The sequence below is a fragment of the Aspergillus steynii genome, assembly GCF_002849105.1.
Source record: "Aspergillus steynii IBT 23096 chromosome Unknown P170scaffold_2, whole genome shotgun sequence".
NCBI classification, from domain to species: domain Eukaryota; kingdom Fungi; phylum Ascomycota; class Eurotiomycetes; order Eurotiales; family Aspergillaceae; genus Aspergillus; species Aspergillus steynii.
In genome coordinates, this window is record NW_020194399.1 from 615,123 (window position 1) to 631,456 (window position 16,334).

General features: G+C 27.7%; 1 protein-coding gene across 1 annotated transcript; it reads left to right on the forward strand.

The window, feature by feature from the left end:
- Positions 1–8,189: 8,189 nt before the first annotated feature.
- Positions 8,190–9,421, forward strand: P170DRAFT_422603 (uncharacterized protein; the record flags this gene model as incomplete). Its single annotated transcript, XM_024847448.1, has 5 exons — positions 8,190–8,232; positions 8,521–8,740; positions 8,795–9,148; positions 9,187–9,214; positions 9,266–9,421. 5 exons carry the CDS (start codon positions 8,190–8,192, stop codon positions 9,419–9,421), a joined length of 801 nt encoding a protein of 266 aa, XP_024706909.1.
- Between the last annotated feature and the right edge of the window lie 6,913 nt (positions 9,422–16,334).

Consider the following 16,334-nt stretch of genomic DNA (forward strand, 5'->3'; position numbering starts at 1 on the left):
GCCTGTGACTAAAAACAGGTATTAGAAGCCGACTTTCGTCGTTTTTTTAGATATAAAATCAACCTCCTTCAATTCATCAAGCGAATGGGTCCTCGTAACATGATAGTTATGAACCCGGGTTGCCCTAGGCTTTACTGAGAGCAGTTATATCCCATTGCACGCCGCATGCCGTTGTGATCAGACGGATGTCAGTATCTTTAGCGCTAAAACCAAACTCCACTGCTGTTATCGCCAACACTGGATTCAACGGATTTAGAAGCTTCTTCCCCGGCCAGCCTCACCCCGATGAACGCGTTTCTAGATAATTACAATAGCCCAGAACGCCTAGCAATTTATTAAGCCAGATGTAACTAGTCTAGAAAAGATCTTTTGCGTGATAACTAACGAGAATACTAAGCTTGAGAGTAGGAATGGTATCGCTACAGTAGGAGCGATTATAATATATAGGTGTTATGGGACTGCCCCCAGATATAAAAGCTCTGCCTAAGGCACCTCTTGGTGCCTAAGGCCTCGCGGCCACTAGCACTAGCATACCACATAATAAAAAGATTCGTACGGATGTAAGGAATAGCTCTCCAGCTATTCTTTTTTATTTAAGGCATATTTAGAATAGAAGCTTTTTCTTATCCTGTAATATTAGGAATAGTTTATTATAATAAAAATCCTAGACAGAGCTCGACTAGGTGTATAAATAGAATAGAAAGGAATTAAAAGAAAATACTAGGAAATAATAATAGAATAAATAAAACCGGAAGAACTATAACTAATTATAGTATCTATATTAATAAATAATAATACCTAACTTCTGTTATAAGAGTTAATAAATTTTTATACAGAAATAGTAAGACAGAAGTTAAACTTTAAAAAATAATTAAATAAGCTGTGAAGCAGTAATATAACCTTTGTTTTAAATAATAAAAAGACCAGAAGCCTACTACTGTGATTATATAAGCTGTACTATAGATCTTATGCTAGGTATCCTGATATAAAACTATTTAATAAAAAAAATAAATGTAATTATGAACTGTTTAAACTAAATATATATATAAAACTAGTTATTAATAATACCTGCTATCTGTCGGGACCAGAATAAGTTTTTTATATTTATAATAAATTATACGGACAAGCTATATAATAGATATTCTTTTAAGTAGAAGCCTAGAATTCTAAAGTAATTATATTAAATAAAATAATTATAATAATAAATAAAGTATTTAGGGACCCTAATATATAATAAAAAGCCTTAAATTAAATAAATATAATAAAATAAAAAAAAATAAAATTAAAAAAATTCTTAAATAATTTTAATAAGATCTTATTATAAGCAGGAGGCTATAGCTGGTCAGATAAATAAAAAAAAATTATACTAAATATTATTATTAATTAAAAATTTATTAAAAGGCTAGTCAGAATCCCTTAAGAGCCTATATATAAAGATTATTATAATTAATTATGCTAAATAAATTATAATCTAGCTAGGATATTCTTCTTAATTAAAAAATATAAAGCCCGAATTACTCTAATCTGACAAAAATCTAGCCCAGAATTAATAGACTAGATACCTACTTAAGTTATAATAGCCTAATAAGAATAATATCTCTTATATATAAAGATTAATAGCGCTTAGAGAAAAATATAATAAATATTACTTATTAAATTATAAAAAAAATAAGAAACTAGTAGCTATCTCTGCTATAAATAAAATAAACATTTTATCTAAAATTATTTTTTTAAGCTTATTATATAATTAATAAGAGTAATAACCGCAGCTATTACTTATTAAAAATAAAAAGAATAAGTTATCTTCTTAGATAAAAGCTTAGACTCGGGAAAAAAACAAATCTAGTATAAAATTATATATATAGATAAAAAATACCTGTTAAAATAAAAAAAAATAAAATTATTTTAAATAAAAATATATAATTTTATTATTTTTTATAATAAAAGTAATCCTTAATCTAACTATAATTATTTGTATACTAGTTAACTTAGGATATTTTATTTATAATATTATTAGCAAAATCTTTATATAAAGAAATAGGCTAGCTGCTATTAATATTTATTTAAGATTAGTAAAAGATGTCTTAGATAATAAATTTATAATTTACTTTGTTATATAAATAAGAATAGATATTAAGTAATATTATAAAAAAGGAGCCTATTTTTATATAATACCTGATAACTTAGGTTATAACCTGATTCTAAGTAAGAGCTAGCTAACCTGTTATAATAAAGTTTTTAAATTTAAACAGAGATAGCTATTTCTCTGTATAACTGGAATAAGATTAAAAGATCTATTATATTTATAATATATAAAACTAGATATTTAACTGGTATCTAGTTCCGAAGTTAAAAAGTATATATGTTAGAGGATTAAAAAAAAAATAAAAGTATTTATAATTTTATTAGCTAATATCTAAAAGGCTTTATATTTTAAAAAAATTATTAATTTATATATATTACTCTTTAATTATTATAAGGACTTTTTACTATTATTCTGACCAGAGAATATAGAAAAACTATTATTATATAAAGAAAAAAAGGTTAACTATAAGATTAAGCTTATATAATAGAATAAAAAAGAGCTAGAAGTTCCTTAGGGATTTTTATATAATATATTTTAAAAAAAATTAATAATCTTTTATTTAAAACTTACTAAACTATTAAAAAAAAACTTTATTTAAGTAAGTTATTTATTCGCGGCAGCCTTAATATTATTTATATAAAAACTAGGGGAAGGACTTTAGTTCTATATAGATTATTAAGTTTTTAATATAATTATTAAGAAAGACTGGTATTTCTTGTTTTTAATTTATAAAATATTAAACTAGATTAAGAAAATAAAATAATTTATTAAATTAGATATTTTATCTGCTTTTTATAAAATCTGCATCGCGGAAGGACAAGAATAAATAACTATATTTTATATATAATATAAATTATATAAATAGTTAATAATACTTTTTAGATTAATAAACACTCTTAATATTTTTTAAAGATATATCAACTAGGCACTCCGTAAATACTTTAATAAATTTTATTTAGCCTATATAAATAATATGCTTATATACACAGATAGTAGTCTTAAAAAATATTATAAATATATATAAAAAGTATTATAAAAACTTAAGGATGCAGGACTTTTCTTAGATATTTAGAAGTATAAGTTTAAACAGAAAAAAATTTTTTATTTAAAATTTATTATATAAGCAGGGGAAAAGATCAAGATAAACTTTAAAAAAATTAAAGTAATTACTTTATAAAAAAACCTTAAATTAGTTAAAAAGGTCTAAAGCTTTCTAGGGTTTGTAAATTTCTACTAATAGTTTATTTTAAAATTTTTAGATATTATACAGCCTCTTACAGATCTAACTAAGAAAAATTAGCCCTTTTTTTAGATTTTAGAGTATAAAATAAACTTCTAGATTTTAAAAAAAAAATTTATAATAAAACTAGTACTCCGGCCTTTTAATCTAAAATATATAATAATTATAAAAATAGATTCCTCAGGCTATAATATAGGGGGTATATTATCACAAATAAATAAAAATAAAAAATTATATTCTTATATATATTTTTTTAAGTAAAATACTCTAGCGGAGTATAATTATAAGATTTATAATAAAAAGCTTCTAGCAGTTGTATATTATTTTAAAATATAAAATACTAAATTATATTCTATACTAAAATTTAAAATAATAACAGACTACAAAAATTTATAATATTTTTTTAAGTTACACAAATTAACTAAAAGATATATACAGTAAAGGCTATTTTTAAATAAATTTAACTTTAAATTAATCTACTAAAAAAAAACTAAGAACTAGAGAGCAAACACCTTCTTCTAATATAAATAAAATATACTTAATAATTATAATTCTTAAATATTCTCTTATATAATACAGATTTTTTATAAAATACTAGGAGGGCAAAGAAAGCTTAAAATAAGAATATTTAAAATAGCTCTTATATAAACTTTACAGGAGTAAAATCCCTAAAAACTAGGGAATAATTTAATTAATAATTAAGGATAAATATTTATATAAGACCTTAAATACCAAGCCTTATAAAATCTTATATAACTAGATAGCTATAAATTTTTTTTATAATTAGGCTTTAAGATTTCCCCTAGTAAATATATAATAAATAAAAGGTTTATCTACTTTTAAGGACATTAATAAATACTAGATTATAAATTATTCTGTACGTGACTTATTTAAATAAATTATAATCTCTTAATCACAGGGTATCTAAGGCGTAAGTAGATATATCTTAATCTTAGTAGGTAATATTATTAATTAAATATATTTTATAATATTAGATAGTTTATGCGAAACTATAATACCTATAGTTATATAAAATATAATAAAAATAAAAATATAGTCTGCTGAAGCCCCTTCTAGCGCCTAACTAATTATAATAAAAGATAATAATAAATTTTATTATTAATTTACTTAAAAATAAGTCTTATATAAATCTCCTGGTAGTTATAGATAAACTTATAAAAAAAATTATATTATATATAATAAAAAAAATTATTTTAAAAATAATAATATAAGCTTTAATAAAAATAATTCTCAGATAATATAATCTCCTAAAAATAATTATATTAGACTATAGTATATAGTTTACTAGTTATATATAAAAAAAAATATGTGACTTGTTAAAAATAATAAGAAAACTATTAACTACTTATTACCCCTAGACTAATAAAGCTATTAAACACGCGAATAATACTATTAAAGTATATTTATAAACTTACACTAATTATAACTAAAAGAACTGGGTTAACCTACTGCCTATAGCTAAATTAACTATTAATAATTATATAAGTATAATTATTAGATTCTCCCCTTTCTTTCTGAGCCACAGCTATAAATTAAATATAATATATATAAAGACTGCTTAAAGCTCGGACTTTAATATTATAGCTTTAAGCTTAATAAGATAAAAAGATACTATTATATAAAAAATCCAGAATATATTAAATAAAGCTTAAGCTATTATCGCGTATATCTAGTAAAATACAAAGAAATAAGTAAATTAATCTTATTAAATAATATTATTATATAAGGTTAATAATAAAGTCTAGCTAAACCTAAAAAATATTAGTATAGAATACTCTAATAAGAAACTAGACTAAAAAAATATAAAATATATAATTATAAAACTAGTAGGCTTATATATTATATAACTAAATATATTAAAGGGTATTCACCTAATTTTCTATATTAATTTACTTTACCTAGTATTAAATAATCTACTTTTATTTTAAGAACAGGACGACCCATAACTATCTATTATTATAATAAATAATTAAAAGAAATATAAAATTAATAAAATCCTTAATAAATAAAATATATAAAAATAAAAGAAAAATTAATAATAATATCTTATAAAATAAACAGGCTACACTAAACTAACTTAGAAACCTATAATAATAATAAATAATACTAAAGCCGCAGCCAAATAATAATATTAAATTATAATTATATTTAACTAATTACTATACAGCTTATAAATATTAATTCCCGGACAGAAATATTTTTAATTTTTAATTAATTTAAAAAAAAGGTCTACCCCGCCCTAATAATTATAAAAAAAAAAAATAAAATAAAAATAATATTATTATTATATAGCTTTTAGTTATTATTTAACTTTTTAATAATAATATTTTTAGAAAAGGCAATAATTACTATAGGCTTATACTAATCCTTCTCTAGAATATAATAATTATAGTATGCCTTATAGTCTCAGAACTTGTACCTAGCATAAGCCCCACCCTATTATCTTAGTAATTATACAGTGTACTGGAACTTTATATAATTATTATATAAATAAACAGTTAATATTACTAGCTTATAAGACGCGATAAAAAAGATATTAATATAAAATAGATAACTAATATATAACTACTCTAATTATTAGTATATTATATAATAATTATACCTGTCTCTCTTACCTATATAATAAAGATAAATTTAACCTGTATCTTAAACTTATAACAGGGAAACTGCTATATATACTACTAATCCTCTATATAATAAAACTATAATAAAACCTTATTACCTCGCGCGGTTAAACAGATAATAACCTAATAATTAGGCAGGCTGGTATTATTATTATATATAATTTATTTATAAATAATCTAGAAAAGAGAATTACGGCCAGCAGAATTAATAATAATTATAAATAAATTATAATAGACCGGAACAAGAATATTACCTTTATAAGTTTTTTTATTAAATATAGTTAAATTAGTAAGAAAAGATTTATATAAGAAGATTAAATATCTTAAACTTAAAAAAAAAAACAATAATCTTAATAAAAAAAAATAATATAATAGGGGGGGAGGCCTTTCTTATATAAGATATTATATAGTAAATATAACCCTAGGAGACTAGCCTAGCCGTTCTTATAATATCTATTATATAGTTTATATAATAAAGCTTCTTTTAAATAGCTAGTACTGCTAGAAAAGACTAACTTATATAAATAATAATATTAAGAAAGGGACTGCTGTATTAGATTTATCCTATACTTATAAATTAATCTAGCCATCCTGTACGAAAATAGCACACCTTATAGTATAAGAATATTAGGAAAGAAAGAAGGGGGGGGCTATTATTATAGAACTACCCCTAAATATAAAAGTTCTATCTAAGGCATCTCTTGGTGCCTAAGGCCTCACGGCCACTAGTACTAGTATATTATATAATAAAAAGATTCATACGGACGCAAGGAATAGCTCTCCAGCTATTCCTTCTTGTCCAAGGCATGTTTAGAACAGAAGCTTCTTCTCGTCCCGTAACAATAGGCGGGGGAAGAAAGACAAACAGAGCAAATACAGCGAATAATATAAACACTAACTGGACCTTAGCTAGAATGCTACAGCCTTTATATAATATTTGTAATACTGAAATTAAAGAAACTATTATTAAAGTAATCTAAACACTAAGATGTGCTTGTTTATTATTTCTGGATTGGATATCACACGGCGGAAACGCCGAAAATATTACTAAAAAATATATAACTCAGGCCTTCTAAATTAAGTGCTAGATCTTGGCATTTTTATAATATTTATGATTAACAGAGATTGTACTCTATAAAATATCGTATTTAATAATAATTCTTTTTGCTATCGATCGGTAGTCCGATGACCGGACTACCGATTGGATCGTTGTTAGGTTGATAATAATCCGATGATAATTATCGATCGTTCGGCCGATAGTGCCGCAGTCTAGCCACATTGATTATTTTGTACTGTACTCGAAGCTATTCCAGGCAGCGATATTTTTGCGCAATTTTAGTGGCGACGTCTTCCTGCTTAGCGTACCGGTGTTTGAAGAGGTGGTCGTTAGTAACCAATATTGATCCAAAATAACAAGTCAGTGGAAATTAAGGCAAGTTGGATGGGCTGACGCCGCACTTACCCCCAGTTCACCCCGGTTGGGCGACGGTAAAGCGGCCTCACCCGCTAGCTCACCCAGGCGGCACACACCCGGCTTCTGGCCGTGTTAAAGCCACCGGCCGGCCAGTTAGTAGTTGGGTGGGTGACCACCAACGATTCGCGGCTGTGAATGTAGACAGTTTACCCATTCTTTGCGACTCGTTTAGTTTAGCGCGCGTGCCGTCCTGTCTTCCGTCGTTCACCTGAACGCCCTGAAGCCCTCTAAAATTCACCCGCCATACCTGTCTAGCTGAGGTGGTCTTTTCTTGCAACTTTCGTCAGAAGTAGAGTCAGTCTCTCGACTTCTGTTTTGCTTGCTTATCAAGCCACGTACTGCCGCCACGTTCAGTGGCTTTGCTTTCCTTTTCAGCCCTCTCTGCCCCTTCGATGGAACTAGCTGGGAGTGGTCGGGATTTCTGCTGAGAGTTACCGCCGAACGGACATGTTCGCATCATGACCACGATGGCGTCGACCAAGCCATTCCACATGATTCTAGTACCTGGATTCCTCAGCAACTGAATAATCCCGGACAACGAACGCGGGATTATCGTCCTTAGGCACCTTTTGTACGAGACTTGAATGAAGCGAAAAGACAACGATTCCTGGCTCAGCGGGGTTCTGGAACAGAACCCAACCCCTCCCGCAACTCCACCAGCCAACATCGACGGTGGCTATCAAACGAAGCGACGAAAGATGTCACACAGGGGAACATCAACGTCCCGGAAACGCAAGATTCATGATGACACAACTAGCTCGCTCACTGATCTTACTGATCGCACAAGGTTCGATCCTTCCATTCAGAGCTCATCTGGAACCTCACGACAACGAAGCCCCGTGCGAGACTTGCTCAACGAACTCCCTCTGTCAAGCCCATCCATTCACTGCAGTCGGCCCAAAAACGTACCACTTCCTGATTCAGTCCGTTTCCTTCGGCAAGCTCTTGGCCTTGATTTCGGCTTCAAGCTGATTCTGGCTCCGCTTAAGGTGATCCTAGACTGCTCCTCAAAATAATAGCTGGCGCAGTTACTAACATGGCTTCGTATAATTTTATGATAAAATCCGTACCGAAGCCCCTGACGAAGCCATAGATATTCCAGACGCCGCGTTTTACGACGCCGCCAATTCGACACCGGAGGAACTTTATGCCTTATGGCAGGACGTCACGGAAATATATAATGAGGCTGCCGAGGCTGAGGAACATGGGCAGGATGAGAATGCTTGGGGCTCTGGAGTAATCCAGGCAGTCCTCCAAAGAGGCGTCAAGCGCCGTATTCTTCAAGTGAAAAACGTGTTAGTGTCAAATGTCAGTCTATGGCAGGAGGCTCGCTATTAACTAAAGAACAGACAAACAAAGAATATCGACCCCTGTCTTCTCCCACGCCTACCGCACAAGAATGCAGTCAGCAAGAAGGTTGATTACACATTTGCATTTTCCGTCCGAGACCCGCAAGTGAAGGAAACCTACAACAACTTTTGGAACGCTTTTCCAGATCAAACAGTCAGCCAGACCACAGACCCCTTTACAAAGCGTGTTGCTCTCTTTTCAGGCATTGAAGTGAAACAATCAAATGGCGGTAACACGGAGGCACTGGTGCAACTTGCTATCTGGTTGGCTGCTGGGCTGGAGAAGTTGTCACGGTTACGGGATCTCCACGGGGAGAAATCAGATAGGAGCTCTTACCAGGCATCGGATGGACAGTAATAGGACATGACTGGAATTTATATATTGCCTTTAGAGGTTGCTTTGAAGGGCAAGACAGAATCGTGAGTAGGAGCCATACAAGATTCTCATACCGTACTAACACTTTGTGATAGTATGTGGACGGACCCGTCGAAAGCCTCAGCGCCAGTACACGCACATACTACGGGATTTTCAAGCTAATAAATCTTGTTCACAAGCTGTCATTATATGCCGAAGAGGTGTATTGGCCGTGGATGAAATCAGATATATTGACACGCACCCAGTCGTGAAAGATGATACTGTGGACAATACGCCTCGACAAACACGCGAGTGACACATAAATTTGAAACAGTATCTCGATGGTGTTATGAAGGAGAATGCGGATTTGTTTACATTGCGCACTTTGAGCCAAAGCGAGACCGAGCTTTGAATGAGACGCGAATATAGCCTTCTGTACGATCAGAAGGTAAAATTCATAGTTCCTCACACCTGATTCTTCTGTACTGACTCAGCGGGTTAGACTCAGCCAGGAAGAATAGATCTCAAAATCTCATAAATCATCAGGCAATACCAAGGCCCGGTGATTTGAGAGCAGAGCATCGAAGCCTTAATTATGCAGGGGTTCAACATTCTGTTCGTACAGGAACCCAGGACGCAGGTCCCGCGGCACAGAACGAGGATCTCGTCGAGAAGCTCAAGAAGCTCATCGAGAGTTTCGATCCCCGGCGAACCCGAATATAAACTCCTCCCATTACCTCCGTTCACGTGCAAGAAGTTGGTTGGAATACGAATTACTTTTTCCTTGACGGTTCAACCTCCCACCAGGAGCCAAAAGTGTGGAATGTGGTTTGGACCCGAATCGAATTATGAACCTTGTATTGAAAAGTATCCCAAGAGCACTATGCGAGGTCATTCTATCGGACAAACCATGCTCATCAGACTAGTAGCATCTGGCGAAGATGTCTATACCGACGCGGCCCGGCTACTTCTTTACCGTGTTTGCAATCCACTCCAGAAGATTAGCGGTGATTCTCTATTGGAGACGGCCGTCTGTCCGGACGCTTTCAGGAGATGGTTGGAGATAAGACCCTTGACAGTGGTAAACTCATAATTAGGCCGAGATGGTTTTAATCCCAACGTATTAGGTCTACAACAACCTTGAGAACATTGCCTTTATCTTCTATCAGTCTTTTTATTTTTACCTACAATACAGAGATCGCAAGGATCACACTCTAAAAGTAAGTCGCGGCGGTATTAAACACAAAAAGGCCTTATAAGCCTAATTAAGGAAAAAAATTAGATCAGAAATATCTTAATATGTCTAAATACCGGGTTAATCAGTATCAAGTAAGCCGGATAATCCTTATCTGATACCTGGACCAGCAGCTTCCTAATAATATTTTGCGGCCTGATATAAAGTTAGGATGCGAATTACTACATATATATAAATAATATAATTTTATATCCGCCAGCTTGCAAGATAAAGACTGGTGCGCTGCTAATTACATTATAAGAAAAGGAATGTATCTCTGGCACCATAAATATCCTAAATACAAAGCAAACATTTGTATGCTTCCGATATCCTAAGGCATACTCTGACTATAATAAAATAAAAAAGTATTTTAAATTATGGCATTTAATAGATTAAAAATATAATTTTTATAATTTATCTGTCTTACATAAGATGCACTTGTGTAAGGGAGTTATATTAAGGACATCCATAGCCTTTAAATATAAATATTAAGTTCTAGTTTTCCAATCTTTAAGGCCCTTATATTATTCATGTGTTTTTGGATATAATTAGTAAAACTATAATTAAGTTAGCAGTTATTTAATTTAATCTGTAAAATCACATGTATTTTTATAATGATTCGCGGAGAGGAATTCTATAGTAGCTAAGGCCGAGTTATTTTTCTAATACTTAGTATTATTAATCTTGATTATTTTATCACCTTTAATATATTTATGCATCAGCTGCATTAATACTCATATAATGGGAAATAAGTTACTTATTCGGACTCTATCTGGCAGCTATTCAGATAGGTAATTAAGTTATGCTAAGATATCTAGCTAGGAAATAGTTTATAATAATTTTAGTATGTAATAGTCTTACTAATATAAATATCCTTTTTAAAATTTATTAAAATATCAGAATAGTTCAGGAAGAGATTATAAAAATTATTAAAAATAAAGTATAAGAAACTATTAATAAACTATGAAGATTAGCTTCAGAACATTATAGGAATAAAAAAAGAAAATTTAATTTAAGATATAATATTAATTAGTTAAAAATAGTTTAGGAAGGCTTTATAAGTAATAATATATTTAAAAGTAATAAAATAAAACCTATTGTCAATTGGGGTCACCTGACATCACCTGATTCATCAGAATCACCTGATTTCGCCCCACAACTGAAATTATTCAAAATTCACTACAACTTTACTCTCACTTTATTGAACTCTCACTTCCACCACCAAATTGTATGGGAAAAGCAAGGTAAAACTAAGCTTAATATAAGCAGAAAATAAAAAAGAAAAATTTCTAAAGAATTTCCTATTTTAGACTAGCTTATCTTCTTATTTAGGAAACCACTGGTCGCTAGAATCCTATGAAAATCAGAAAATATAATTCGATGAATTTCCTATCTAGGAAATTAAAAGTTTATTTTAACCACTGTAATTAATGTTTTTATTCAGATGATTAATACTGTTATGGGACAAGAAGAAGCTTCTGTTCTAAACATGCCTTGGATAAAAAGGAATAGCTAGAGAGCTATTCCTTGCATCTGTATAAATCTTTTTATTATATAATACACTAGTACTAGTGGCCGCGAGGCCTTAAGCACTAAGAGATGCCTTAAATAGAGCTTTTATATCTAGGGGTAGTTTTATAATAATAACCCCTCCTTCCTCCTTTTCTAACATCCTTATACTATGAGATGTGCCATCTTTATACAGGATAACTAGATTAATCTATAAGTATAAGATAAACCTAACATAATAATCCCTTTCTTAATACTATTATTTATATAAATTAGTCTCTTTTAACAGCACTAGCTGTTTAAAAGAAGCTTTATTATATAAACTATATAATAAGTATTATAAGAGCAGCCAGGCTAGTCTCCTAAGGTCATATATATTATATAATATCCTATATAAGAAGGGCCTTCCCCTCCTATCATATTATTTTTTTTTTATTAAAATTATTATTTTTTTTTCTTTAAATCTAAGATATCTAATCTCCTTATACAAATCTCTTTTCGCTAATTTAATTATATCTAATAAAAAAGCCTATAAGGGTAATACTCTTATTCTAGTCTATTATAATTTATTTATAATTATTATTAATTTTACTAGCCATAATTCTTTCTTCTAAACTATTTATAAATAAATTATATATAATAATAATACCGGCCTATCTGACTATTAGGTCACTGTTTATCTAACCACGCGGGACAATAAGGTTTTATTATAGCTTTATTATATAAAGGACTAGCAGTATATATAGCAGTTTCCCTGTTATAAGTTTAAAATACAGGTTAGATCTATCTTTACTACGTAAGTAAGAGAGACAGGTATAATTACTATATAATATATTAATAACTAAAGTAATTATATACTAGCCGTCTATTCTATATTAACACCCTTCTTATTATATCTCGTGGGCTAGTGATATTAACTGCCTATTCATATAATAACTATATAAAGTTCTGGTATACTATACGATTACTAGAATAATAAGGTAGGACTTATACTAGGTATAAGTTCTGAGACTATAAAGCGTGTTATAATTATTATACTCTGGGGGAGGATTAATATAAGCTTATAATAATTATCGCCCTCCCCAGAAATATTATTAAGGAGTTAAATAATAATTAAAAGCTATATAATAATATTATTATTTCTGTCTTTTCTTTTTTTTTTTTTTTATAATTATTAAGGCGGGGTAAGCCCTTCTTTTAAATTAACTAAAAATTAAAAATATTTTTATCTAAAAACTAATATCTGTAAGCTATATAATAATTAATTAAATATAATTATAATTTAGTATTATTATCTGGCTATAGCTTTAATATTATTTATTATTATTATAAATTCTTAAGTTAGTTTAGTATAGCCTGTTTATTTTATAAAATATTATTATTAGTTTTTCCTTTATCTTTGTATATTTTATTTATTAAGGATTTTATTAATTTTATATTCCTCTTAACTATTTATTATAATAGCAGGTGGTTATAGATTATCCTATTCTTAAGATAGGAGTAGATTATTTAATATTAGGTGGAGTAAATTAACATAAAAAACTAGGTGAATACCCTTTAATATATCTAATTATACAGTATATAAGCCTACTAATTTTATAATTATATATTTTGTGTTTTTTTAGTCCAGTTTTTTATTAGAGCATTTTATACTAATATTTTTTAGATTTAGCCAGACTTTATTATTAATCTTATATAATAATACTGCCTGATAGGATTAATTTATTTATTTTTTTATATTTTATTAAGTATACGCGATAGTAGCCTAAGCTTTATTTAATATATTTTAGATTTTTTGTATAATAGTATCTTCTTATTTTATTAGGCTTAAAGCTATAATATTAGAGTCTAAGCTTTAAATAATCTCTATATATATTATATTTAATTCATAGCCATAGCTTAGAAAAAAAAGGGAGAACCTAGTAATTATACTTATATAATTATTAATAATTAATTTAGCCATAGATAGTAGGTCAACCTAGTTTTTTTAATTATAATTAATATAAATTTATAAATATATTTTAATAGTATTATTCGCACGCTCAGTAGCTCCATCAGTCTAGGAATAATAGATAATTAACAGTTTTCTTGTTATCTTTAACAAGTTATATACTTTTTTTTATATATAACTAGTAAATTATATATTATAATCTAATATAATTATTCTCAGGAGATTATATTATCTAAAAACTATTTTTATTAAAACTCGCGCTATTATTTCTGAAATAATTTCCTTTATTATATATAATATAATTTCTTTTATAAATCTGTCTGTGACCACCAGGAGGTTTATATAAGACTTATTCTCAGGTAAATTAGTAATAAAGTCTATTATTATTTTTTATTATAATTAATTAGGCGCTAGAAGGGGCTTTAACAGACCATATTTTTATTTTTACTATAATTTTATATAATTATAGGCGTTACAGTTTTATATAAACCACCTAATATTATAGAATATATTTAGTTAATAATATTATCTGCTAAGATTAAGATATATCTGCTTATACCCTAAGTATCCTGTAATTAAGGGATCATAATTTACCTAGATAAGTTATATATAAAATAATTTATAATCTAGTATTTACTAGTATTCCCGAAAGTAAACAAACCTTTTATTTATTATATACTCACTGGGGGAAACCTTAAAGCCTAATTATAAAAAAAATTTATAACTACCTAGCTATATAAGATTTTATAAAGCTTAGTATTGAAAATCTTATGTAAATATTTATTCCTAATTATTAATTAAGTTATTCCCTAGTTCTTAAAGATCTTACTCCTATAAAGTTTATATAAAAGCTATTTTAAGTATTTTTATTTTAAGTTTTTTTTACCCTCCTAATATTTTATAAAAGATCTATATTATATAAGAGAATATCTAAGAATTATAATTATTAAGTATATCTTATTTATATTAGGAGAGGGTATTTACTTTCTAATTTTTAGTTCTTTTCTAGTAAATTAATTTAAAATTAAACTTATTTAAAAATAAACTTTATTATATATATCTTTCAGTTAATTTACATAACTTAAAAAAATATTATAAATTCTTATAATCTATTATTACTTTAAACTCTAGTACAAAATATAACTTAGCATCCTATACTTTAAAGTAATATATAATTATTAGAAGCTTTTTATTATAAATTTTATAATTATATTTTACTAAAATATTTTACTTAAAGAAATACACGCAGGGATATAATTCTTTATTCTTATTTATTTATAATAATATACCCCCCATATTATAGCCTAAGAAATCTATTTTTATAATTATTATATATTCTGGGTTAAAAGGCTAGAATACGAGTTTTACTATAAATTTTTTTTTTAAGATCTAAAAGTTTATTTTATACTCTAGAGTCTAAAAAAAAGGCTAGTTTTTTTTAGTTAGGTCTATAAGAGGCCGTATAATATCTAGGAATTTTAAAATAAACTATTAGTAAAAATTTATAAACCCTAGAAAGCTTCAGATCTCTTTAACTAACTTAGGACTTTTTTATAAAATAATTACTTTAATTTTTTTAGGGTCTATTTTAATCCTTTTCTCTACTTATATAATAAATCCTAAGTAAAGAGTTTTTTTCTATTTAAACTTGTATTTTTAAATATCTAAGAAAAGTCTTATATTTTTAAGTTTTTATAATATTTTTATATGTGTTTATGATGCTTTTTAAGACTACTATTTATGTATATAAGTATATTATTAATATAAACTAAATAAAATTTATTAAAATATTTATAAAGCGCCTAGTTAATATACCTTTAAAAAATACTAGGGGTGTTTACTAACCCAAAAGGTATTACTAGCTATTTATATAATCTATATTATATATAAAATATAGTTATTTATTCTTATCCTTCCGCGATGCAGATCTTATAAAAAGCAGATAAAATATTTAACTTAGTAAATTATTTTACTTTTTTAATCTGGTTTAATGTTTTATAAATTAAAAATAAGGGATACTAATCTTTCTTAATAATTATATTAAGGGCTTAATAATTTATATAGAACTAAAATCCTCCCCCTAGCTTTTATATGAATAGTACTAGGGCTATTATGGATAAATAGCTTACTTAAATAAAGTTTTTTTTTAATAATTTAATAAGTTTTAAATAAAGGATTATTAATTTTTCTTAAAATATATTATATAAAAATCCCTAGGGAACTTCTAACTCTTTTTTATTCTATTATATAAGCTTAATCTTATAGTTAATCCTTTTTTTTTTTATATAGTAGTAGTTTTTCCGCGTTCTCTAGTCAGAATAATAGTAAAAAGTCCTTATAATAATTAAAAAATAATATATATAGATTAATAGTTTTTTTAAAATATAAAATTTTTTAAATATTAATTAATAAAATTATAAATACTTCTGTTCCTTTTTTAATCCTTTAATATATATACTTTTTAACTTTAGAACTAGATGCTAGTTAAATA